The sequence below is a fragment of the Chlamydotis macqueenii genome, chromosome 18 (genome assembly GCF_036417535.1).
Source record: "Chlamydotis macqueenii isolate bChlMac1 chromosome 18, bChlMac1.mat, whole genome shotgun sequence".
NCBI lineage: Eukaryota > Metazoa > Chordata > Aves > Otidiformes > Otididae > Chlamydotis > Chlamydotis macqueenii.
Window position 1 is genome coordinate 7,139,250 of NC_141573.1, and position 27,055 is coordinate 7,166,304.

General features: G+C 46.5%; 1 protein-coding gene across 4 annotated transcripts in view; it reads left to right on the forward strand.

The window, feature by feature from the left end:
• The window catches only part of SLC38A12 (solute carrier family 38 member 12), a 42,632-nt gene that overhangs the window by 7,958 nt on the left and 7,619 nt on the right, over positions 1-27,055 (forward strand). For 2 of the 4 annotated variants that reach the window (XM_086762093.1, XM_086762094.1), the window contains exons 7-9: positions 3,524-3,623; positions 4,399-4,507; positions 21,004-21,097. In XM_086762093.1, coding sequence (XP_086618219.1) covers positions 3,524-3,623; positions 4,399-4,507; positions 21,004-21,097 — 303 coding nt within the window. Of the gene's footprint in view, positions 1-1,052; positions 1,780-3,523; positions 3,624-4,069; positions 4,155-4,398; positions 4,508-9,462; positions 9,548-21,003; positions 21,098-27,055 lie in introns of those variants that run through there. The other 2 variants (XM_086762096.1, XM_086762095.1) reach the window with 2 other exon arrangements.

Genomic DNA, 27,055 nt, shown 5'->3' on the forward strand with positions numbered 1-27,055 from the left:
ATTCTTTGAACTATATGATTGCTGATTTTAAAGTCCAATTGAAAAAACTTCTTAATTTCCCTACATTCCTCTTCTGGGCCTTTGTAGATTTAAATCGCTTAGGATTATACAAATAATCCACCTTGGATCAGGCTGCCACTTTTCTAGTCAGAGAAGAGGACAGGTGACTTGAATGTGGATTGGAGACCCATAAATATGCTTGCCTACAGCACTGGGTTGCTCTGACTTTATGCAAGTTTTCTTGCATGTGAAGAAATACTGTAGACTCTTCCCTGTCTCTCCATCACCCTCTGGGGAGTGGTATTTGGAAATGCTTTGAGAGCAAGCACAATGTAACAGATCTTAGCAGTATTGCTGAAGATCCAGCTGTAGAGGCCTGTAGAGCTGCAGGAGGGCTTGGGGAATCACCAGAGGTAGAGTGGTCCCATAAGCAAGTTCCAGAAAGCTCCTGCTTTGTGTGCGCTTCAGAGGGAGATGGTAACAGCACCCCAAAGCCAGGCTGGGTGGTTGCCTCCTAGACCTCGCTGCCGTGATGCTGGCTGCTGCTCAGTCAGTAGAGGGTGCTCGAAATACGTGTCCTCCCTCTGGTCAGGCACTGAGGTACGCTTCCTAGCGAAGTGATATAAACTGCTTAGTACTCTAAATCTTAATCCCTCTTCTTAATGTTGCTTTAGCCAGAGTTATCTGATTTCTGTGTTAGAGATCCTCCCCAGGACCTACTCAGCCCAATGCAAAGGGATGAATCTCTCTGGAGGAAAGCAGCTGGAACAGTTGCAGACCGTGGCTTGTGACTTCCAGATGAGATGAGAGGTATGAACAGCAAAGGGTCTGGGGCAGCTGTAACTCCTTTGCTGCTTTCCCTTCCTCTCTGCTCAGCAGTGAAGCTCCATCCCTAAACTGCTGCTGAGTCCTGGTTCAGAGACACCCTCTGGTCTGCTGAACGGTTGCAGAGAAGAGACGTGTACCTCCCTCTGCAGATCCTTGGTGAATTGCTTCCTTCTGGCGGTTGCACAGAAAGGCCTTCAATAAGGGCAGTTGCTCAGTGACCAGTCATAACTGCCTCGGGCTGAGAAACTGAGCCATGCTTGGGAATTCCTGGCTTCAAGCACCAACCTCTGCAGTTTCACCACTAGCAAATGTCTGGGTGGGTTTTTGCTCATAATATACAAAGTGTAGATCCAAACCCAAGGTGCCTGAGGACTTTGCAGCCTTCGGCGGGAAGGCTGGTGAAAGCTTTGCGATACACCTCAAAGCCTCTGATTTCTAGTGAGTTCTCCACTCATTTCTCTTGACTGATTCTTATTTTCAGCAATCTGACAGGAGTTGAATCTGCAGTTCTGGGAGGTAAGCTGGGGATAAATCTCAATTTCAGACTGTCTGCTTTCTTAAAGGGAGCTGCTTTAGGTTTAGTCTGTGAAGGGCCTGTTTGCTCTTTCAAAAGAGCTGGCTCTGAAGAACTGTTTGCTTTTTTAAAAAAAAATTATTTAATTTTTAATTTGCAATGTTGTGTGCTTTCTTCTGGGGCTGAGCAGTCATTTATTGCAATAATGGATTCTGGGCACATCTATTATGCTGTTTCCCCACAGGAAGTCATTGACTTTGTTTCCCATTTTATGTCCAGTAATGAAAGTATTGATCAGGGAGGGTCAGTAGCAGTTTATAAAAGAACTAATGCTAAAGTCTTCCTGCATTTGAGAGGATGAGTTTGGGAGAGGAGTGTCACCTGGACATCCCACAGACAGAGAAGCTGTCACTGGAACAGGGATAGAGCATGTGCTGGTGGGTACCTGGTGGTGCTGCTGTGGCTTAACTGGTTGCGTTAACCTCATTTTGTGTGTGTGGGGCAGCTGAGGCCTGAGATCAGTAGCAGATCCCAAAACAGAATCTATATCTGAGTCTGTGTAGTCCTGTGCTTAGTGTGTCTTGCAAATTCTGTCCTATGTCAGGTATTTGTTATAACCTTCAATTCTTTTGAATGGGAAATTGGAGAAAACCGGTAAGTTGTTTGTTGCCATCTTCAGAGCAATGCAGAGACTCCTGAGCTGTGAAGCCATCTTAAACCTTTCAGCGAGGAAGAAAACAAGGGGGGAACTGCATGAAATTATCTGCAATTTCTGTAAGATCTCCCTTTGTCTTAGACAAACCAGGAACAACTCTAGAGTACTGACATACTTCCCTGCTTTACAGAAGCAGGGAAGCTTTCCTGCTCCTTTCCCGATACAGCCCTTTTTTAAGGAGTGTTTTATGCTAAGTAGGCTCAGCATATTGAATAATTTATTTTAAATGAAGGAGAAAGCCTATTAATGTTTCCTGACATCCAGAGATCCAGCGGCAGTATAATGGGAAAACATGGTAAAACTTTGGGGCGTCCAAGCACTGTAAAAATATTAGTCCACGTTCCTGCAGTAGTGCTGTCCTTGTTTGATAGTTGTCACATACGAGGCTGGGAAAGGTGAACAGATTTCCTCAAGCTGTGTTAAGATGAAGCATCAGGTGGCATAGCAACCTGAAAGTATGGGCAGGTTCCGTGAGCTGTTTTCCTTCAATGTCGCCTTCCGAGGCTTTTTTTTTTTCTAGCTCAACTGTCTGTGAACTAAAATATGTTCCAGTTTGTTTTCCCTTGGTGAGATTTATACTGACTTGCTTGGAAGAAAAGAATCTCAGGGTCTCATCAAGCATTTCTTTATCCCTGCAGATTTTAGCCCTCCACAGCAGTGTCATCTTGTGTCCCAGTAAGGCTGTTCTGTGCACCCAATTAACTTGTGTGAGGCTTTTTTAATCTTGTAGGTGAAGGCAAGGCAAGCTTGAAAAGAAAAGAAACAAAAAACACCAAACCAAATCAAAACAAACCCAAGAAAACAGTATGGGGCAGGAACAGCGTACACTGTGGTGGTAGGGTAAGAGGGCTGCAGAAACACTTTTAAAGCTTTGCAGGTTTGAACCTTGGCTCGAGTTGCTGATGGTAAGGAATCTCCCAAAGCAGCTCCATTTCAGCCCTGTGGAACCTGAGCTCTGCGGGGCCAAATTCCTGATGTGAAAGTTCTGCAGGTTTGCGAGCAGAGGGTTTGGAATTGGCAGAGGACTAAAAGCATCTTCTCTCTTCATTTCACTGTTCGTCAAGCTGTGTGAGCTCACACCAAGTCTGTGAGCATCAGCTTAGATGTTTGCCTGTGGCTGTTCCAAGTTGACAGCTTCATCTGGCAGATGACTTGAGACCTGTTGGTCTTGACCAGCGACTGGAGCGTGTGCTTGAACGAGAGGGCCAGGTGTTAGGGCCAGGTGTTGAAGGAGGCAGAGTTGAGCTCTGAGGCGCTTCATGTCCTGTCAGTTCCTGTGCTGTGGCTGAGATCCTGAAGCTGCTGTTGTGACCTTTGGGTGGAGTTTCCCGCAGAAAGAAATAAACTATGGAGGCAAACGGTGATCTGTTCTTAAGACCTTGAAAAGGTTTTGTGTATTTGAAGTGCAGAGTTCAAGAATCGCTGTGTACTCTGCTATCTCTGTACAATATTTTCTTTTCCTGCAGTGGGTGTCAACCTCTTCTATTTCTGCATAATTATCTACCTCTACGGGGACCTGGCCATCTACGCAGCAGCTGTACCGGTCTCTCTCATGCAAGTGACCTGGTAAGTGTGCTTACTGCTATGGGGTTGTGTGCTAACAGAAAAGAGAGCAGGCTTTTGGTTTTGATGGGGTGATAAGTCTGACTGGGATCAGCTCTACTTTCTGAAGACCAGAGTGGAGAAATGACTCAGGGACAGCTCATCGCTTGTGGGTGGGAAGGTGAAGTTGTTTTATATTCCCCACCCGAGTGCTGCTGCCTGCCTGAAAAGTGGCTGACCTGATTTCAGATGAGTCCTCAGGTGTGAGGTGCTTCAGCTTCAGCACTTGCAGATACAGGACTTGTGTTGCTCAATAGTTCGGTTGTGATGCTCTGTGCAATATTTTAGCTTCTCTGACTCTTTGGGTAAGAGCTGAGAGGTGTGATGCTTACCAAGCCTGTAAACAGTGTGTGGTGACATTACCTGGGCTTAGCTCTGGACTGAGACCAGTTCCTATCTCAAACAAACAGGTAATGAAGGAGATTGGTTTGATCAAATCTGTGCTGGGCTGGATCTGGACACATGGCTTGGAAATGGAAAACCATAGTGATCCATGTAAGACCTAAACGTGCTAGTTTGATGACCAAATGACCAAACTTGAGTAACTGTAGGCAACCTGAGAATTTGCCTTTAAATGTGTGCTAATCAGCGACTTGCTGTGTTACACAGTCCAGAAAATATAAGGAGGGAGGGGAGGAATGGACACTTCAGGTCTCTGACTATTCCTCCTGAATGCAGGAGAGGGGAAGACATCTGCTAGGAGTTAATTACTGCCTTTTGTTTCTCCCTCCTTTCCCAGCAGTGCCATTGGCAACCACTCTTGCAATGTTGGAGATGGCACAAAGTATAACGATACGGACAAGTGCTGGGGGCCAATTCGACGGATCGATGCGTACAGGCTGTATCTGGTGAGTTTCTCAAACTGGGATGACAATTATTTGCATTTAAACTTTGCTTCTAGTGAGTGGGGACTTTTTCCTGTAGAGATAACGTGGCTCAAGTGAACAAGAGAGGTGTGAAGCTTTCGGTTCAGTCTTACCCTATTGGCCAAATACCCCCTCTCTGTTCTTGGTGATACGGCTATGTTTTAATTTGGTGTCCATCAAAATAATCCTTTTGATTTTGAGTTTAAGTAGAGTTCTGTCCTTGTTGTGTAGTTTTATATTGCTTAAGCAGGTGATGGGTCCGTGCCAAAGGGTGGGGTTTTTTCAGTGGCTGGCTAAGTAATTGTTGCTTTGAGGTAATTGTTGTCAATATGCTGGAGTATATTAAGCTCTTGAGTGCGTTCTTTATGTGAATAAAATTGTTTATGCTGCAGGAGAATCTGCTTTTTGAGAGATGATGGAAACAGCTCACTTAAACAATATCCAGTGCTATATCCTGCTTTAGTAATAGCTTTCTGTCTAGTTTAGGATTGTCTATTGCATCCATTACTGTGCTGTGGTTCTGCTGTGCAACCAAGGTTTTTCCCAAAGGATGATAAACGCTGCTTCTCTTGAGCTTGGGGAGAGTTGAGTGCTCATACCTGGAGACAGATGTCAGTAGGGCAAAATGAGAAGAGGGGAAGTATGGAAGTGCTGCATAGCGTGGCTTCTGTTAAGGGTCTCGGTGAGAAATAAAGAAAAATGAGTGAAGGTGGCCGTGTGTGTGCAGAGAAATCCAGAGGTAAAGACTATTTGAAGCAATTTTGCAGTTAGTACATTTTGGACCTGCAGTGGATCTCATCCCTGAGTGCACTTGTTTCAACGTTATTGCAAAAGTAAGAGCTAGGCCTCAGAAATATTAGTGACTGTCAAAGCCTAGTTAATTATTTAAGAGAAATATTACTGCTTTATTAAATTGTGTCTTGATCTGTTTCTTTAAAACTTCCAGAAGACTGAAGCTTTCCTTCCTGAATTTCAATAACTCTCCCTGACCCAGCAGAAGGAGCTAGTTGGAAAAGGCAGACACGCATTCATTACTGCCTGCCTCTCTCAGATATTATGTCTATAATTCATGAAGATAATTGTTGTTAGGACTTGAAAAATTAAAAAATTAAGACTGTGTAAGCATTAGATTTGCTGTCTGTGTGCATAACTCTCAGAGGAGCTTTTCCCTCTGCTTGTCTTCTCTTGTGGATTTGGAGAACAAATATCTGCGAAGTCTTTGGTAGTGGTTAATCCTTGCCTGCTCGGTAATTGAGATGAGGGTTTCAGTGCTCTTCTCTGCTCCCTTTTAGAACTAAGAAGGGAGTGTTTGTGGGAGAACATACCAGTCTGTGGTGGGTTGCTGGGAGGGGTGGGCACGACCTGCAGTCACTGTGTTCAGGAGGCTGCTGGGTGTCAGGCTTACCTCCAAGTTGTGGTTTTCTGTTCACGTCTCTAATGCTTCTTACTGGACGAGTATGGGAGTAAACTGGGGCTTGTTCTACCTCCAGCTCTGCTGGTCCCACTCCCTGCTTGACCTGTGTGGTTTTATTCTCCAGAAAACAAAAATGATGATGACTTCCATAGCGAGAGATAAGAGATGTAATCATTTATAAAACATTCTGACACAGTTTTCAAGATTGGGCTGCCTCTGAAGTGGCTGTGCTGGTTCATATTTTTTCCCTGCTGTCCTGTTTGCAATGTGGACAACTAGTGACCAGTAGTTAGAGCTCTTAAACTTTCTGAGAAAGACCTGGGGATGGGAGGGCAGAGTAGAAAGTCATTTGACTTCAAGCAAAAAAAATTAATAGTGCAAAATACTGTAACTATCTCTACAAATTTTGTCCAGGCTTCTTATGTATAGAAACGGAGTCCTGGATGTGCAAGAATAGCTGACACCTGCCTGTCTGAAGGCGAAAAGGCAACATGGAAGTGAGGAGGGGTGAGATGCATCAAGAGCGTAGCTCTTTCTCTCAGTTCCAGGGGATCGTAGCCTCTAGAGAACTTACTCTGTTTTCTCGACTTTTCTTCGTTAAATTCTTGTTTGTTGGAATAATTCAGGCTCCACGTTTCAGTGGACAAACAAGGTCTCTTTTTGCAGGCTAAGTTCCCCTGTGGCAAGGGGACAGATGGACACTGCAATCCCAAAAGAAAGCAGCTGAGTTTTTTGGATCAGCCCTTTTGTCCTAGATGCCTGCCTATAGTTTCTCACCTTGCCTTAGTACTGTATTGAGGTTTTCACTGACTTTTAGGAGCAAGATGGGTGGATGTAACTGGAACCTCTTCCATGTTCCAGTGAAGCAGGTCTCTGGATGTAGTGCTAGATCTCTTACTCTGTATGTGGCCCCACAGAAAGCCGTTTTTGGACTACTGGGACAGATAATCTATTTGAGGTTTTCTGGGAAAATGGTGCCAATGGGAGCTCTTCTGTGCCAAGTCCTACCAGTCTGCCAAAGATCTGTGCTGCCTTTCTCCTGTTGACTCTTTCTCTCCCAAGGCTGTGCCGTCTTTTCAACAAAAAACATTTCAAACATTGATTCTTTGAGCTGGGGATGGAGAGGGGAATAATGACTGATGTAAAAATCTTATTTCATGGTTTATTGTCCAAAAAGGCCTCTGGAAGCTGTCTCTGCTCTGATAGCTGTGAATAGAAGCTGAAACTATGTACATAATGAGAATATTTAGACAGATTAAATCCTTCTCTTGAGACTTGCTTGTCTGTGCAGCATCTTTATTGCTACTCCAGAATTTCACACCTAAATGTGACTGCAGAGTCTTCAGAGACTACTAGGCTCCTATTAACCTTTGTCTGAACAAATGGTTATCTTGCTTCTTGTTTGTAAATTACCTTGGAAAATAAAGGCTTGCAAAACAAACAAGTGAAGGCAAGTGCAGGAAATACTGAAATAGACTTTTGCTCCTGTCCCATCTCTTGCTGCTAATATTTGCCTCTTCTTTGGGACCACAGGAGTCCTGGGAGGTTTAAAAGGCGATCCTTGCTGTGCTCCTCCGTGCCTGTGAGGGCAAAACCACGCAGGGCAAATGGGTTGGAAGAAAGGCACGCGTTAGATGGCCCAGCGACCTTGTTGAAGGCAAGCACTTGATTACAGTTAAAGCAAATCGATGGCTTTCTGTCTTCGCTTCAGATCTATCACCGTGCTGTCATGTCCTCGACAGCTGAAGTGACTCCCGAGTCCCTTGGCTGTCTCGATGGTCGAGTTCTCTCTGCGCTGAATTCACACTTGAATGCGGTCGCTCCATCATGCTCTCTGTAAGGTCACCTGGACATCTTCTGTGTAGGCTGCGGGGAAGGGGCAGCGGATTTAAGTTTCAGATCTCTTGTCGTAATGCTTTCTTGTCTTTCTGTTCCAGTGATGTAGGAATGTGACATGATAGTCCCTGTTTCTAGAAAGCAGATACTGAGATAAATAAGAGATTAAATCCTGGGGATCAGCAGCCATTCAGAGTGTCTGATCCAAAATGCGTTCATGACCTGGCAAACGGTGCTTGTCTTCTGCACCAGGGCAGCCGTTGTAGCTAAAACCTCCTCTCAGCCCTCCTCTTCTGGCAATTTGGGGCATGGTGTCTTCCCATGATGGAAAGGAAATGGCTTAAATTCTCAGAGGGAGCCGTACGCCTTTGAGAAGAGGCACTGGCACGGGTACTCCTGGTAGCCTGGCTCGATAGCGCGTCAAAGCTACCAGGTGCATCTGTTCTGTCTGAGTCTCCGTTGGTTTTTTAGCTGATTGGGAAAGGGATGCAGCATCCGCTTGTGCCGGTTCACAGATGCTGCAGTATCGCAGGCAGCCCAGCGGGTGTGGGCCGAGCGAAGATGGGAGCGCAGATGGTTTAATGGAGATTATCCCAGTTGGAAACGTGCTTGTGCAGTGAATAAAATGAGCGGGCTTGCAGGCGCTTACCGTCCCTCTTCAGGAGGGGACAATGTCACCCCAGCCCGACGCTCTGATCAGAATACCCAGCGACCGGAGCGGGGCCGGGCTGCAGCCGCAGGAGGCTGTGCAGGGAGGTAGTCTGAGGACACGTACAATTGCTCAATGCCAGCAGAACTTAATCGGCAAATGCGAAGGCTGAACTGATAAGTGTTGATGCAGGTCCCGTCTGCCTCGGCGCGGTGCTGCCTTTCCGGCCCTCTTTGGCCATAGGCTGGAGCGCCGTGCTTTGTGCCGCTGGTACGTGCTCCGCTTCCCTCCTCGGCATTTCTCCTTCCTGACTGCTCTGCGTGTGTGCGTGCACCCCGTGCTCTGAGTAAAGATACCTTTGATTTTTGTGGTCAAAAAGGATCTTTCCAGATACATTTGCCTGCACTAGGGCAGGCTTGTTCAGTGCCTGACACTCTTGTGGCCTCTCTGCCCATGTCTTCAGCTCAGGGTTGCCTTCTGGCCTCTGTGGGCTTTCTTTGTGGGTTTTTTGTTTTATTTTTTACCTCCCAGCAGTGACACAAGGAGGCCCTTCATGGCAGTACTTGAATATCCATGCTTGATCTAAGCCATCTCTTGCCAGCTGGGAGCTGGAGAAGCAGAGCTGGAGCAGTGCTGCAAGCAGAGTGCTCCTTCCAAGGACACCTGGATTTCCTCCGCTTGTTCCCTTTGCAGCAAGTGCTTTTCCTCTGCCCTGTCTTCCTCAGCTGTGCCCTGCAGCCGCATCCGCTAATAAATGGGTCACAGCTGCTGTCTCCTGGATATTTATTCTTACAGGTCTCAGTGTCTAGAGAGCTTGAGAACCAGTGGTGGGCAAGGTAGCTGCTTCAGCGGCAGGTGTCTGGAGCAGGGAGGGCTGATTTCACAGCACATCAATCAAAAAGGTTTGGGGTGTTTGCCCTGGGATCCCAGGGTGAGCCAGGGGAAAGGAAGGAAAGCTGATGGACATTTACCCTGCTGGTGTGAAACCATCGTCTTGTTTAAATAAATTCCTTAAACTGTAGCATTGTTATGTTCCAGGTCACCCCAGCTAGCAGTAAGGATGCAGCAGGACTGGGGCACTATTAGCATGTCACCTTGCATGTCCTGTAAGGAGTTATTCATGGTAAGACCTTTGCCAGAAATACTGCATTCTATTCCCTGCCACAAATGCTCTGATGGGTTTTATTTTGGCACTGACATGGAAGTAGAAACAAATGTACAAAAAAGGCGGCAGCTACCTCTGTGCATGGATTGAGTTCTGGTAGCCTTCAAAACAGGGAAGAGCCTCTCGAGGGTCTAGAATATTATGCCATTTTTGTACGTACAGTCACCTGAATGTTGAGCCATTGCTGTGTCAGAAGAGGAATTAGTACTGCATTAAGCATAAATATCAATAGCCCTAACTGTTTGTTACAGGTGCCTCTGAAATACAGCTTTGCTTGGCTAAAAGCCCAGTCTCAGGGGCTGATTGGAGTCTTCTCATGCCTCTCATTTAGTCAGCTTCCAAAAAGTAAGGTCAGTTAAGTTGCTGCTTTGCTCTGAAGTGGTTGAAGAAGGACAGGAGCCAAGTTAGTTTAAAATAAATGGTGTCTGGGTGTGGGATGGGAAGGCAATTCTCAGCTTTTTTTTTATGGTGAAACTAATAAGGTTGAAATTGGCACACAGCCTTGTTAATACGGCATAAATCCTGCCTCCTTTGTGCTGATCCATCCTTCTTCTGTGGGCCTGTCAATAAATTCTTTCGATTGCTCACTCGTCATATGCCTGTGACAGATAAACTAGCTGTTGCAGAGATTCCCACACCCCTTGTGTTTCCTAACGCAAAGGGAACTTCAAATAATAACTGGCCATGTGAATAAGAGGTTTTTCCTGACCTGGCAGGAGGAAAGGCAGAAGGAGTGCGGTGTTGTGAAAAGTGGAATATAAACTTGTTGTACTGGTGACCCAAGAGCTGGAGTTCAGCTTCTGGAGTGTGGGTTTTTTTCTTGGTTTTTTTTTTTTCTTGTTTGGTTTTTTTTTTTTCCTTTCCTTGTAATGGATTGCATTTTGAGTAAAAGAAATATCTGCCAGAAGGCAAGGCTCCCTGCTGCTAGGGCTGGGTAGGAGAGTGAGCATTTGGTACTGTAGTGAAGCAACTGTGAGGCCACGGATTGAAGCAACTAAGTTTAAAGGATTAGCTTGTCTCTTTTCACAGGAAAATCAATAGCGCAGGGGACTGGAATGTGTTTTCTGCACAGAGCTGTCTGTTCACTTCACAACAAGAAGTCTTTTTTTCCTTAAGTGGAGCTTGGGTTGTGCTGTCACTTGGACTCTGAGCTTTTCCAAAAGGCCAAACCTTCCCTCTTTGCCACCTCCAGCTGGCTGGCGAGGGCTGCGTGAAAGGGAAGGGTGCTGTGCTGCTGCTTGTATGTCTGGCCAGATGTGCTGCGGGTGCTACCAGCCATTAAGAGAAGCAAGGTGACTGATGTGATGGGCAGAGGCCGCTGGTGAGCTCAGATGCGCTTTGCTTCCCCACAGAAGAGTGTCCTGCACACTTTAGTGCTTGGATGTCTTATGTGGTGATGGATGGTGGGCATGAACCTTGGAAGTAAGCAACCTAAACAAATTGGGCAAAGAAGTGGCTCTGGATACATCATAGAATCACAGAATGTTTTGTGTTGGAAGGGACCTTAAAGATCATCTTGTTCCAACCCCCCTGCCCTGGGCAGGGACACCTTCCACTGGACCAGGTCACTCACAGCCCCATTGAACCTGGCCTTGAACACTTCCAGGGATGGGGCATCCACAGCTTCTCTGGGCAACCTGGGCCAGTGCCTCACCACCCTCATGGTAAAGAACTTCTTCCTTATATCTAATTTAAATCTACGCTCTTCCAATTTAAAGCCATTACCCCCTGTCCTATCACTACCTGCCCTTGTCAGAAGTCCCTCCCCATCTTTCCTGTAGCCCCCTTTAGGCACTGGAAGGCCGCTCTAAGGTCTCCCCAGAGCCTTCTCCAGGCTGAACAGCCCCAGCTCTCTCAGCCTGTCCTCACAGGAGAGGTGCTCCAGCCTTCTGAGCATCTTTGTCGTCTCCTCTGGACTCACTCCAACAGGTCCGTATCTCTGCTTTTGTGCGCTTGCTGCAGCTAGGAACTCACCAGTACTGTTTATTGGGCTCAAACTACAGCCCAACAGAGCCATGCTGGCAAGGCTGAGAGCCCTTGCTGCTGCTTTTCCTGAGTAAAGCTGTCCTTTAGAGTAAGCTGACTTGGGCAGCGAGGCACCCAAGCTGACACTGTTCTCTCTCGCTATCGGAGACCAACCTCTGCAGAACGGGGCGGGTGTCAGAACCAATATCTGTGATCACCCACGCACTTACATGAATTGTAAAGGTTTAAAAAGAGCCTTTTAAAATTCCTTTCTTGGACTAGACTGTTCCAGCAGACTCGCAGATCTTTCATGTTTGGAACACTTTTGTAGAAAATAAGTAATAAATGCTTTTCCCCCGTGCAGTGTTATTTTGTGCAGTGGTAGTGACAGAATCGTAGAAACCAGACTCGGAGAAGACCTGTTAAGTCAGCTAAGCACTCCCCTGGGAGGTGCAATACAAGCCTTTCTCAACAGCATATTTTCCAGTGTTTTGTTCAGTGCTTTAGCACTAGCTTTTTGTTTTTAAACAGAGGTCTGACCTTGCTGTCTGCCTGATTCGCATCAGCGTTTTCATCGAGTAAGACAGCAGTCTTGATCTCTCCTCCCCTGAAATTATCATTAGTTCCTTAATAAACAGGTAGAAAGCACCAAGGCTGCTGAACTGTGCTGTTACGCCACTCTGAACATTACCAGAGGCTGTGGAGGAAACAGCTCTGGACAGGCTGGTATCTCTTTATGTTCCTAAATAAGTCTGCAACTTCTTAATATCCTCCTGAATTGCACTTTATGTCTGGGTGAGATCACTGACGCTCTTGTCCAAAAATGTGGATTTTTGGACTACATCAGCAAATCCCACACGTGGCTCATGCTTCTGTAAGCAGGACTATAAATACAAATAATGCAGCTGGGATTTATCTTGTAAGTTGAAGTCGGTATAATGCTCTCAGGCAGAGCTGATCTCTGAAGCCTGTTGCACCAGTTTGGTGTGCACTGTACTGGGAAGGCAAAGGAGGAGACTGGGAGCAAGCAGATTCCCTGCTAGCCCCAGGTAACAAGGCTTTATCGCTAGCGTTTGTACTGCTGCAAAGTAGTTACAAAGTGTTGGATATTTCCTTTCCCTCTGGGCAACTCCTGCTTGACACAGTGAACGGGATAGCGCTGTCCCCAAACCTGCATCCTCCAGGCAGCTGAAGAATAGTGTGAAACTCAACTGAGAAGTTTGTAGGGGAAAAAGAGGAAAAAGAATGGCAGTGTTTGTGTTGTGGCAGACAAGGGGTTAGTGGCCTTCAGGAACAGTCATCCTTGCCGAACCCCAGTACCTCCTCTCTCTGGCAGCTTGTGGCTTGACATGTTTGCAGGGCCCTCTGTGCATCCGCGTCTCCCTTGCTTTATGCTGTGTAACCCAGGGGCTTTTGTCGTCAATATAAATACTGTTGTAGCTGCCAGTACCCTGCCAGGAGAGGCTGTGAGTATGCAGGAATTTGGGGCAGTGTCTGTGTATAATGATTATGCCTTGACACTTTGGAAGGAACTCGTTAATCTCTCGTGCCCTCCTAATAAACTGGGGAGGTGAGGGACGACTCCTCAAGGTTACCCAGTGTCAGGGAGGAGGAAGGCTCCTGTTTCATAGCCTGTGAGACGTCAAAGCAAGCTGGTGGTGGGGGGTACAGCCAAACCTGGCTCTGCAACTCCTCTGCTGTCCTTCCAAGTATCACAAACCAACCATCCAGCTCTCCTGCATCTATCCACTTTGCTGCTTCCCTCCTGCTTGTTCAGATGCAATTAGGAGATGCAGAATAAGGGGGAGCCAGGGGTCAAGGAGGCGGTAAAGTGATTACAAGATGCTGCAAATGGCTGTGCCATAAATACTCCAATTATGAAAAATTAGATGCCAGTCACCTCAGGGTTGTTGCTGGCCTCCATCTTTCTCTTGTTGTGAAAAATTATAATGGAAGTGTATTTACCCCAGAGAGTGCAAGCTTGCCGCTGGCTGTGATCCTGCACACCCCAGGTGTGCCAGGGACTGCAATCCTTGCACCGAATGACTTTCTGAAAACACTTTGTGCCTGGATTTCTTAACTTTAAGAGGAGGAAGAACTGGTTTCCAGCGTGTTCTTTCCAAAGTGGAAAGTTCTTGGTGCTCGGAGATGGGCCAGCTCCAGAAACAGACTGTGGCTCTGAGTCAGGGTGGAGAGAGGAGAGCAGCACCCTCCAGTACTGCCCTGACCTCCCAGAGCGGCAGGTAAAGGCTGCTCACTTGCCGGCTGGTCCTTGGTGTGTTGGATGCCCAGCAAGATCGTAGCTTGCAATGACATCAGCTGGGACAAGTACCCTTGTTTTCTGGCTGGGCAGTGAAAAGCAAGCTGCCATCAGCTGGTGCTGGACTAGAACCTTTGAAATTCCATAGGTCATACTTACATTTGCTAAATGAAGTAGCTTTGGAGGGGCAGAGGTGCTTCTTTCCATCTCCTGCAGAAGGTCTTCCATTTGGGAGAAGTGCTGGGAGTGCTGTGGCATAGGAACCACGAGAGGCAGCATCCAGCTTAATGGGTACCACGGGTGGAGGTGGGGGAAATGCCAGTTGTTTCACTGGCAAAAACCAGCCTGGCAGCAGCTGAGGTCGTAGTTCGTGGGGGATACTTGCTCCCTGCCTTAAGGTACTGGGGAGAAAGGTGGGTGAGGGCTCCTTAGTGCCAGCAGTACGCTTCACGTGAGTTATGGCTGTAAAGCTCTGCCAGGTGTCTCGAGAGCGACGCGTTAATTACCGGAGCTGCTGTGCCAGCAGATGCCTCCTGTACTCAAAGCGTAACTGCCCTTGTTTCTTTATCTATAAATATTCCTTGTGGAATGTCTGGCAGTTGCATCCTCCCTCCGTTGTGACTTCCTGACTCTACAGGGGATCTGGAGGTTAAAATCCCTCTTGCCTCTCAACTTCTTTGAGCAATCCTTGTTCTGTTGCTGGGTTATCTCTTTCCAACCAACTTAGAGCTCCGTAATCGCTTGTCTGCTGATAACTTGCTGCCTATCAGCACAGCCCCTGCCTCAGCTCTGCCTCCAGCCTTGAAAGGCTGTGGATCTTCAGCTTTATTTTTTTTTTTCCCTAGCTCTCTAAAAAGCTCCTTCCTGAACAATCAGACTCCTTTCATGTATTTATATTTGTACTGTCCACTGCAAGGGGTAAAGCTTTACCGCCGAAAGCTTGGATCGCCGCCCTCGCGACGTGCCATCTGGCTCTCTAGCTTGAGATATGAGCTCATGCAGGAGAGAAACATGGCCTGGTCACCCCAGTGAAGGGGAGGAGAGATGGCAGAGGGGGTGCAGTGTTGTGCTTGACCCTTTTCCCCTCGTGTTTTAGCTGAAAAGCACTGAAGCCCTGGCACGAGCAGCTGAAGGCCGCTGCTGGGTAGCCTACAATTTGAAGGAGGTGCGGAGGAGGTACCAGAGGCTGCAAATGGGTGTTCGTGTAGCTGCAAGTAGCTCTGAAATGTTATAAAACTCTGCTTGCTTTATCTAGGAGTCTGAAACAGGAGTAGGGAAAGCACCTTGCATTTAATATTCCTCTCCAAAGTCAACCCTAAAAATTCCTTGAGCATGTGAGTAGGAACACCAATTCATAAGGAACTACTCTACTGAAGACGATAGGTTCTGGTTCAAGCTTCCAGCCTGGGATAAAACCTCTGACCTGTGTCAATGCCGGTAAATCAAGTTTTGCTTTTTGGTTGGGTTTTTTTCCCCCCTAGATGTCTCTTCAGACACACTCCAGAGGAGAGTACCTGAGGTGGGAACAGAGCAGCCGGTCCCTGGCTCTCCTAACATCTTGTTTGATCTCCGAACTTGCACATTCTGGTTTTGTTACATTGTTTTGTCTGTCCTTTCTAGTGCTTATCTGGGTTGTGGAACAGCTCTGAGCTCAGGGACGTCCTGCAGAAGCAGAAGGGGTGTCAGAGTTGCCACTCCTGACAGCGTGTATGAAATGTCAGCTTTTTCCTACTGTGCACAAGGAGACTCTCCTTGCGTCTGAGCACGGAATCAAACAAAGCTTCCTCTGGGAGGTGCTCGTTCGGTAGAGCTTGCGTCTTCCTGTGGGAATGCTCCCTACTCGTAGTCCTGCATAATGCACTCAACTCTCAGCTTTCCAGCCAACGTGTCAAAGTCTACCGAGGAGAGTGATCCACTTTGTTAAACCAGTGACTTTCTTTTTCAATGTCAGCTTGTCCCCCCTCAGAGTAGGGTTATCGGCCGTACAGTCTTGTGGGAGAGAGGTACTGTTGCTCAAGAGTTGTGAAATCTAAACATCAGTATCTGCAGAGGAAGAGTTGATGCTATCCTGAAATTAAGGTTGTGTGAGATGTTGGCGCTTCTTCTATCAAGGGGAAGTGAGAGCCTCTAAGGAAGGATTTGGTTTGGGGTGAGTTCTGGTTCTGAATGAGGGTGAGGAAGGCTGGGAGGAATAAGAGAAGAAAAGGAAAGGGAGGGGTAGCTGAGACCTCAGCCCAAAGGGAAATATTTAAGGAGAGAGCACTACAACAGCTTTTTACCATCTTCATATTAAAACTGAGGGATCCTTGACCTGATATCTGAGACTTACTAACTTTGCTTTGATATGATAGCCTTGCGCCACACATTTATTCAAAAATTCTCAAACATTTTTTGCTCTGCTCCTGAAGTAGTTGCTGCATTTAATGAGGTTAATCTTCATGGTCTGACATTGCTCAGGTAAATGCCCTGCTTCTACTCAACCTGCCTGAAAGCTTCCAGGCTCTGAATGAACAAGAAACAGTTGCTGCTGTTTTTAATTCACTACTCAGCAAGCGCCAAAGACAGATGCAGTTCTTACAGATGAGTTTGTGGAGCATGAAAACAAGCAAGTTCTGATGACAGTTATGAATGAAGCTGGTTTTCAGGTGGTCCTCTTGCAAATGTATGCAGGCACTAGCCATCATGCTGCAACTACTGCATCTGATCCATGAATCAGCTACGTTTGGGAGGCTAATTGTGCTTCCTGACTTGTATTGGCTCTTTCTGTAAAAGCCACATGCTGCGAAGCAGATGAAAGCTATTGAACTCTACTGGTTCAGTGATACATGGACCCTTCAGGTCAATAAAGAACCTGTTCAGTCAATACAGCCCTCTGGCTTAAAGCGTGTCTGTATGCTCTGAAAGACTCTTGGCATTAGCTGTCTGTCACTGAGTGGTTGAGAGCTCTCTTGGTGGTCCTCTTGGCTGACACTAAGCTGATAAAACCAGCCAGATGTCCTATTAACGCGTGATCTTACTTTTGTTTTTTATAAGATAAGCCAATAAACAAGGTTATGTAACCAAGTTTTAACATAAGAGCTTTAATAAAATATACTTTCAGAAATATATAAATATATATAAAAATATATTCCAGGCAGTGGTGAGCCCCAGCTAGTTTCCCCTCTGGCAAGACGACTCGAGTTGACCAGCCTACTTTTCCCTTTGAAATACTAGGAGCTGACAGGCGCCGAGGCTGGGAAAGCGGTGACAGCTGAGCAGCTGGTTAAGAGAAGCTCCCAAACCTTGGTGCCTGGACTCTTGTGGCTTGGTTTGGTGGGAGGAATGGATCTGAAGGCCCTCTCAGGGGTTGAGCAAGCTGGTGTGCTGCTTCTGGCTCCTACTAGCCTGGGGGGCAGAGCGTGATTCAGGGTGACAAGCTGCTGTTCTTTCCTCAGCACTCCCTGGCTTCTAATTTTCTGACTGGAAATGTCCGTAAAAGCAAGAAAAACACTGCTTTTTGGGGGATCATTGATATGATGGGTCTTCATGCTGTTTTTTCAGCATGAGAAAGGAAGGAAAAGTGAATAATTTTGCATCTGTTGCATTTATTCACTGTGTGTGGGTTCCATGTACCCTCCACAGCAAGCCTGGTGACTTGTCTGGCCTTTCCCATGTAATGGAGGAGCTTGGAAAGAAATTAGGGAACTACTCTTAACAACCAGTCTGTGCAAAAACACCGTAAAGGTTTCTCTCTGCCATCCTGTGAATATAAACAGCATTTGATAGATCTGATGCTCTTTCGTAGCCAAAGGGAAGATTCCCTTACCTTGCTTAAATGTAACAATGAATCAGATGTGTGCGCCTGCTTGTTTCTAATGGGAAACCACTTCATTAGGAGAAAAATCTTTAATTAAAGTAGACTCTGCTCATTCTGCCTTGGGTTAATTTGCTGAAGCTTAGGAAGAGAATGATAAAACACCTGGAAATCATCTCAGCTAGCTCAAGAGGTGAACTGGAAAACTTGGGAGAGGTTTTTTGATGTGCCGGAGCTCTGCATATTTGATTTCTGGTGGGGCTGAGTGGTGCAGTTTTCTGTGTAGGTTTTGGATTGTTTGAATAGCACGTGTAATGAAGCACTTGGTAAATTATATCCCTTTGGAGGAGACTTGAGCTTGGAGAACATTAGGTGGAAAGTTTATGTGTATGTCTGGGGTGCTTATTTGGGCTTACTTTTTCTTTAGGGAGAAGTTATGAAGCTAATTAACTTAATGGGTCGGAAGAACATTTAGGTGTCTCGCACAGTGAGGCAGAGTAAGTAGACATCCTCCTTCTAAGCATCACGGTCTCTTCTCATCCTTCTGGGGATGTGTTTTTAAATAGAACAGTCCCAAGGCCAGGAAGCCTGAGGGTTGATGAGCTTAGCTCTAATCCAGGGACTGAGTCCTTGTTCCTCGTGTCCTGGTTACTGGTAAGGAGCTCACCCCTCTTTCCTTACCTGTGCTGAATCCTGTGGAGCTGTACACAATTCCACTTTGAAGTGATGTGGATCTGGCTGTTGCATGCCCTCTTGCCCTTCCTTTCTCCTCTCAAGCAGTCCAGCATGCGCTGTGGCTTCCCTTCCTAAAAGTGGTTGGCACAAATCTCTGCAAAGCAGGGCAACCTCATCTCATTCCAGGCCTTAGCATTGTTTGTATTGATCTGTGGATGTCCATCTTGGTTTGCTAATGGGCGTCAAGTGGAAAAAGTAATAAATTTCTACTGCATTTGAATTCATCTCTCACTTGGTTCCTTTGGATCAGCTCCAGGATCTTGTTAAGAACAGAAGACTGATCATATTGAAGGATCGGAGCAGACTCTGACCGTTCAGGCACGGTGACTTGTATCTCCTCCCCGTGAGTTGATTAGTAGAGCCCGGAGAAGAGAGGGAGAGTTGAAAGAGTCGCTGGATGGATTTAGTTGTTTAAGATGCCTTGAGCACTGGAGAATAACTGCAGAAAGTGGAGTGTAACATCTAGAATAATACCTTCTGCTTCATTAGCAGATGTTGGGGAGCATATAGGAGACCCAGGTTCTTCCAGTGCCTAATTATGCTTTTTATACTTTTCAGCAGCTGAGCCCCAAATCCACCTTAACACAGCTCTTTCCTCAGCGCTCAAGACAGATTGAGGTTTCAGACCCAGCTGCCTCAGTGCTCAGCGATCGTGTCAATCCTTGCCATGGTTTGAGATGCTGTTTTGCCAATTGGTTCTGGTGCATTGTAATTTGCAGAAGACACCTGTTCCTTAATTATCACCATGCTTTGTCTGTCTCTCTTTGTTTCAGCTCTTTCTGATGCATGAGCTATTAATGTGATTTGAAGGGAGGCCGTGTTGAGCAGTGTGTGCCTTGAGAGGGGAGGATGAAAGATATTAGTCACGAACTTGTGAATAATTTCCAGTAAGCATTTTAGTGTCTACTTGGTTCACTCTGGGTTCTTGACCTACATCTCTCTTTAATCTGAAGTTTATTTAGCCCTTTGGGGTCTGGGCACTATCCTAGGATGGACTGGCAGTTTGTAGAGGGCAGGAGAGTGGAGTTAAGCTCCTGGTTAGAAGAAAGGAACAAGAAGGAGAGGAGTTAAAAAAGACTTGTATCTGAGTGGTTTGTTTCCGTGTTAAAACGGAAGTGTCTTAACAGTTAAGGCTGTCTTAGCTCTTAGTCTTGCCAGTTATGCCTGTGTTGTTGTATTCTGTGTGATTTCAGCATTTTCTCCAAGGATCCTCAATTGCTTCACAAATCTCAATTCTGTGCATACTTTCTGTCTTTTTTTTTTTTTTTTTCCTTTCCCCAAGCAGAAAAAACAAGACTTGGTGTAAATGATGGCCTCAGGTCAGAATAAGTCTTGACCGAGTGACATGTGAAACCAAGGGTTCTCTCCTCTGGTCCCCTTCTGGGTTTACTTTGGTCGTCTGAGAATACTTGTGATGCGAGGTGTTTCCAATTTGCCTTGCAGATATTCTGAAGCTGTCTCCAGAAAGGTTTCTTGGGGTTGTACTAATCTTAAAATAGCTTCTGATTCTGGTCTGTCACTGACTCTGTTGGGGTCGACAGAGACCTTGAGGCTCCGCAGCCTGCCCTTTTGAGTCCCAGTTCTTCCCTTCTGATGACACCTTTTTTGAAACTGTTTTAAGAAGTCATGGAAAAGAACAATGTGTAAATAATGTTGAGTATTTGTCTTTAAAAAACCCTTTGGGATGCTCAGTAAATCTGTACTGTATGTGCTGTAGCTTTCTAGATACCGCTTGCTTACAGCTTTTGGACCTGTTGGTGTATTGCTAGCCTGTGCCATCACATGGATCACAGGTAGGGCTCTCTTCTGGAACACCCAGGTTGTCCCCCTGTCACAAATAGCTTCTCTCAGTTCATTTTCAGGCCTTTCACAAGGTTTCTTGCCTTCCTGCAGTGAAGCCTTTCCTTTTCTCTGTCTGGACTAGGTAGGGCTCTGAGTGCCGCTCTGTCTCTCTCAATGTACAGCTAAGAGGGCAGTGAAGAATGATCTCTCCTCATTGATGGTGTCTTTAATTTTCACACTGAATGAAATTCATTCTTATGAGTACCTCTTTGGTGGTTTTTTTTTTTTTTTATTATTATTTCCTCTCACTTTGTACGGGTTTTCAGCTTCCCAGTTAACAGCTTAACTGTTATGCTATAAGCTTCCCACTGTAAAAGAAGCGACTTAAAGCATGGGGGTGGGTGGGAAATGTTCCTGTGGACCTGGCTCCATTGCTGGTCAGCCTTGGACACCCTGAAGCTACCCCATCAACATCAATGCTGGCAGACTGCTCACAGCTATTGCTATCCAGACCTAAACTGAGCCTGTACCCAGACAAAGAGACCACAATTTAATATTTAATGTTCCATAAGGCTGCACTGAGAGCTTTTACTGAAATGTGTCAGTAAAGATGTGCTGTAGCAGTGATAGCAAGCTGAGAGCCGAGAGGATCCTGTGCTCTGCTTCTGCCCGAGGCGTGTTCTCTGATACTAAGCAGCTTGCTTGACCCACTGTGTCTCGGCCAGCTTAGCTGTAAAATTAAGCAACAAAGCAAGCTCCATGACAGGCAGTCGTGTCTGGAGGTGAACTTTCAAGGCGAGCTTTGCTTTACTGATAAATTTGTCTTACTAGCAGACTTGGTGGGGTTTAACCTAACGTGTGTTTTTATTGCCCTTCTAGGCAGCATTCACTCTCCTCCTGGGTCCTTTCACCTTCTTCAACGTGCAGAAGACCAAGTATCTTCAAATCATGACGTCCCTCATGAGATGGATAGGTGAGTCTTGGCAGAGTCTTGGCCACCTCTTTACTGTAGGTGGAATTTGAGTCACTCTACCAATGCCTCTTTTTCTCAAGATATTCTTGTTTGGGAGCAAGCCGCTTGTGAAAACAACCTCTTTGATTGCCTAGGCCTGATAAATCTTTGAGGAAAAGGATTTTTGTTCTGGGATGAAATTTCTGATTAAAACAAAACAAATTGTTTTCAATCAGATATGAGCTGGTAGATGAAGTTTTAATCTGGTTTGTGTGAGAGGCAGAAAGGATTTGGAAGAGTCTCCTGTGTGTGGGCTAACCGTGATAGCCACCAGTTGCTGTTCAGCAGCAAGTTTCTCGTTCTCACCATATGTATAACAGACTTTGAACAATCTTTGTTTTGATCTGAGAACAAAAGCCACTTCTGTCAGACTTTCCGCCCTGAGTTTTATCATGTTTGCTTTTTTTTTTTCTTGGGTCTTTCTTTAGCGTAGGATGTGCTGCACTGGAAACCCCCAAACCAATGTCTGTTGTCCTTGGGAAGCTCCGCTCTCGTGAGTTCTCTCCAAAATCTTACTGCCAGGAACTTCTGAGAAGACAGATAATTATTGCAACTTTTTTTTTTTTTTTTTCTTAGGGCCTTTGTCATCCAAAGATATAGCTGCCTCGCTTCTGGCTTGTACGTGTACATGCCTTTAAAGGCTGAGAGGATGTGTGTGTTATGGAGGTTTATGTTGAGGTTTCTCTTGTTTTGTGTTACCCAGACAGAGTAACTGATATTCAGGGCTAACAAAGAGGGTGTTACAGCACCAGCAGCATTTCTGCAGGTTAACAGCCTCCTGGTTCAGGAATCCAGACCATTCAAGCACAGAATTAGCTCTGTTTATGCCTATTGCTGACCTGGAATAGGAAGAAAAGCACATTCTCAGGCTATTTCCCACCACACACACACACTTAACCTGACTTCCATTGGCTATCATCCCTTTTCTGTGAGTTCAAAGGCCTGTGATCCTTTTTGGAAGTAGCTGGCAGTCACTGCAGAGGAACAGAGATCCTCTGTTCTAGAGAACATCTGAGATGGGGTTAAGCAGTCATCATCCAGCAAAATGAGGTTGGATTTTAAGCCCTCAAGTCTCAGATGCTGAACGGCTTGAGTTAACGAATCCTGACCTCGGACAGTGTGAAAATCATGAATGTCTGTTTTTCCCTTTCGTTGTCTGAGCACATGAAAGATTTGAAAGCGCCCATGTTCTTCAGAGAAAGAGATTATCTCAGTAAAGGAGTATTAAAGGAAGTTTTGTTGTTTTTTTTTTTTTTTTTTTCTTTTTCCTGAAAGAGTAATTTCTGCTCAGCTCACTGCCCTGTTTCCAATCACCCTGCCTCCTCTTTCCTGGTGAAGACATCAGTCAGACCTCATCCTGTCTCTGTGACAACCTGACGCCTGCCTGATCTGCCACTGGTTTCCCTTTAGCCAGCTCCTTCCAGTCGGAGGATTGCTAAACCTTGGCGTAAAGACAGAACTGCTTCTCTTTCATCGCTTGATGGAGAGGGACAAAGGCAGTGTTTGGAGAAGTGTAGGGGAAATTCATGCTTTAGCCTGATTGATTCCTGCGTCAGCACGCTAGGGAACAGCTGCCCCAGATAATGATATTTAATGACCCTGACAGCACCTCAGTGGCTACTTAGAGCAACAGATTCCGTATGCGTACAATGAGGGATAGATTTATTAGGAAAGACAATTTATCAAACAGCCATGTGATGCAGGGAACAGCGAAAAGCTCTTGATGCAGATTCTGGGATAAGGATGGATCTCGTACTGCTGAGATTTATCAAGCTGGCTTCTCCCATGTCCTCACATCACTGCTGTCCCCTTTTCCAAAAGCAGGGCTGAGAGTTAAACGTGGTTTGGTCTTTTGTTGGTACTTAGAGAGCCTAGATCCTAAAGAATGGTCTTGGCTGGTGTTTTGTGGTCTCTTGAAATTGTCCTGCCTGAGTGCCAGTGGCCAGATGTGGACTCCTGTCCTGCTATAATCCTCACCTTTTCTTTGTCTCCCTTTAGTTAGAGGTTACCCCTGTGCGCTGAAGGTGGTTCTGCTTTTGCCAAGCACTCTGAGCAGCAGAGCTGAACCCTGGAGCTGCCAGCCTAGGTAAAAACTTCCCACGCAGACAGTGGCTTATTCAGCTTGCTTGTTCCCGCTGTGGATGGGAAGCTGACCCATGCTTTGCATCACGATTTAAAAAAAATCAAGCCTATTTGAGCTGGGAGGCCAGTAGAGGCTCTGCAATATGTTTACTGCAGGACCTGCTGTACACCCTTTTCCCCAGCTTGATGAAAAGTCCCTGGATTTCGGAGCAGCGGTGGCTGATGTAAGACTGCACTGCCCCAGGTGTACTGGCAATTCAGATGACAGTGGTTGAGGGGATGGTTCTTGGCAGCAGGGAGAGCTAGCTGTGTGTGAAGGTCATTTCTGCTGGTGTTTGTAACAGTGTCAGCCTTGCCTTTGAAAGTTGCTTTCCCTCTTTCCCCTGATCTAAGTGATAATCAAATGTCACTAGACTCTTTCCAGAGCCTCGTGCTCTTTGCAGGCAGCACATCCACTAACAAAGCCTACAGCAGTCTCTTTCCACACCTTATAGACAAGAATAATTTCATGCTGTCTCTGAAAAATGTAGTCTTAAACACTGGGACCTGAACTGGAAATTAAAAATGGGCCAGTTCAAAGAATGTGGAGATGCGGCAGGGATCAGCCTTTTATCGGGCTGTGTGCTTCCTCCCAGGCTGAGGGTGCCAGGACAGGCACCTCTGAAGTCTGTGAAAGGAGAAAGTTGGAGGAGGAGCTTGCAAGCCCCGGTGCCGTACTGCTAGAGAGCCCAGACAGATGGGCTCTCATTGTCTTGGGTCTGCTGAACATGGAGAGCTCATCTGGAAACAAGGGTGGCATGGCGAGGCGTTTCCCTGTCAGGACTGATAGGAGCACACAGGGTGGATCTGCGTCTCCAGGTCGACTGGGGCTGATGGCAGAGAGGGCTTCCAGAGCCATCGAGCTGTTGGCAGTCTTCTGAAGAGTAACGGCTTACATCCATGGCTGCAAAACTGATTGCCACCTCATGTGGTGAGTGGCAATGGTTAAACTCAGTGCAAACTGCTGCCCGTATCTGTGCCTGGAGATCTCTGTTCTCTGGAGCTGGTGGGTCTGTAAGGGTTTGCCTGTACAAGCTCTCGTCCCTTTCCCTACTGTAAAAACTCCTCATCCTGCTTTGTCAGCCCTCTCCTACGTGTGCCCAAACTGCCCTGGGAGACTGAGTGCAGGGAGCCTCTCACCTGTGCTTCCCTGGAGAAAGGGCTGGTTGGGAAAAATCACTTGTTTTAAATCCTGGTAATGGTGCTTAAGATGAAGCCTTGATTTGAGTTAGGGCCAAAACCTTGTTGGCTCACCCAGCTCTTAAGCAATGCTACTACGAGCAGAGACAGGGCCCAGGCTGGGTGACCAGGTAGATCCTACCCTTGGGATGAGGAGGGTTCCTTTCCCAACTGTGACTCCTTCCTTCATTTCAACTCCCTTCCACCTCAGCCTTGCAAACGAGCAGCTGTTACTAGCCCAAGCCCTTCACCAGTTTTGGAGCCTGTTTCTAGGTCTCTTGCAAGGTTCTTGGAACAGGGCCTCTCCTGCAGAAGACTAAATCAACTAAGTCATCAATAAATTAGTGCTGTTGGTATTTTCAATTCTGCTGTTTGTTCTGCAGGCTCTTTTCTTCCTGGAGGGTTTAAATCTGTGGTGGTGATGAATAGTCACCTAAAGAGACTTGACTATCTAGCTGTGGAGTTTTTTTTCCCCTTTTTTCTCCAATCCTGATCAAGTGGGTGGTGTGAGGGGCGAGCTGCTGGAGGGCACGGCACGGCACACCAAAAGGGACTGAGGCAGGCCAGTCTGATGCTCTTCTCAGAGCGGAGGGGACACAGCTCACTGGGGCATGGCCCTACCTCTTTATTACCGGATAATATTGGATAATAACTGTCTAGCAGCGTCATGGGAAAGGATATGGATTAGGAAAGATAACAAAAGGACAGGGCTTGGTGGAGCTCAGCAGCAAACATGGGACTATTGTGTATTAAGCAGCTAACCCGATTAATTGCAGCCTGTTACAGCCTGAGATGCCCAGCTCTGTAGGTGAGGACTGTTGGCTTTAAAGACATTGGTAGCATGATTATTGCTGCCGTTATTGAGTAGTCTCTGGCAAATATTCCCAGACAGCTCCCACGTGGGACATTTGCTCTATGTGCTGCTCTTGATGCTGTATGGTGGTTATTAGAAAGTATTGTATTTTATAGAGGAATAAACTTCTGGGTTTGGTTGCTGCAGGCTGAGTTCTCTCTCCCTGTAGCACAGTTAGATCATACCACATCTATTCAAGTAACTGCAGCTCTCAAAACAGAGCATTCCCAACCTTGCCCAAACTATGATCTCACAATTATATGCCCAGAAGTAAAATCTCTCCCCTAGTTCTTTCCCTTGGCCAGTAAGGTGGAGGGAAAAAGAACAAGAATAGCCAGGAACTCTGCATTAAACTCTTTAAATTCTCTGTTCCGTCCCCTTCCAGGATAGTTGGTAGAAGGCTTCCTGGGAAGAAACTAGGAAAGGGCTTTCCTAAACATGCTGGTGAGGCTGACTTTCCAGATCTACTAATTTCTCTGATAGTTCTGCTCTCTCCAGCAGAATCCTGCTCTTTACAGGATGCCCCAGCTCTTCTCTGCAGAGAACTGGTCTCAGACCATCTCAGTTTGGTTCAGCTGCTGTAATAACTGTCCCTGCCATCCTTAGCAGGCTTAGCCAGCTGTGCTGGAGTTGATCCAGTGCAGACACCTGGAGTCACTCTGCTACGTCGTTCCAGCTGCAGCTGCAGAGACCAAGAATTATAGCAGAGGCCGATATAGGAGGGGGTGACAATTATCTGAAGTCCTGTGTTTCCAGTCGCCTGTAGAGAGATTAGTCTGCCAGTGTCCACACTCCTCTTTTCTGTATGGAACCTTCAGCAAACAGCTTAAGGAGAGATCAATTTGATCTCTGCCCCTTTCCTTTCGCAGAGCAGAGCGTATGGGAGTGGCAAGGAAGAGGGAATTGGACTGTAAATCAGGACACTGTTGCATGTTCATTCTGACAAGCTTCTTCAACAAAGTTACTTCATGTTCTTGCATCCCTTTTGGAGCAGAGAAAGCTGTTGCCGGAGCCCAGGGTAAATAATTCATTAAGAGAAGTGAATATATTTATGAAGCGTTAGTTAAAAGGCTGTGCTTCTGTCATGCCTGCTTTCGGAGCTGTCAGCTGAGGAGCTCATTTTGGTGCTGTTTTTGGGGGGCAGTGGGGTGAAGCAGTGCCTGTGTGAGTGAAAGAGCCTTGTTAGCTTCAGATGCAGATGGAGAGTGACACGCGGTGCTGGACGGGGCCACTGAGATCCTGCCTGATGAGTTGATGTTCCTAAACAGAGCGCTTTATCCAGGCAGCAAGAGACAAACTGATGGTTCTGAGAGCTGGAGAAGGGGAGCTGAAAACCTAAGGACAAATTCAGTCCTGCAAAAGGATCTGGATGATGGGTACCCACACAGGTTTTCAGAGTGGGTGTGGTGTGCAACTGCCCTTCTTGTAGAAGAGTAAATTCTCACATGGAGAGAGAAGTGACTGTCAAAGCTAATAGACCAAGTCAACAGCAGAGCTCAGACAAGTCCCGGTTGCAGAGGCTTTATGGTACTTCTGCCAAAGGTGACCGGAGGAGAGAGGACAATAAACTACACGGGTAATTTTCCAGCAGAAGCAAAAAAGCCTTGCTGGCTGCTCTTTCCTTCCCATATGTTGAGATAAAGCATCCGTGATAAACACCAGAGTGCAGAGCCGTTTTTCTCCCTGTGAACTGTTGCTGGTGTGCGGATGTCTGCGAGGACCAGCTGATGTGGGCTGAGAGGGGGCCGCTCCACCGGTTTCACAGC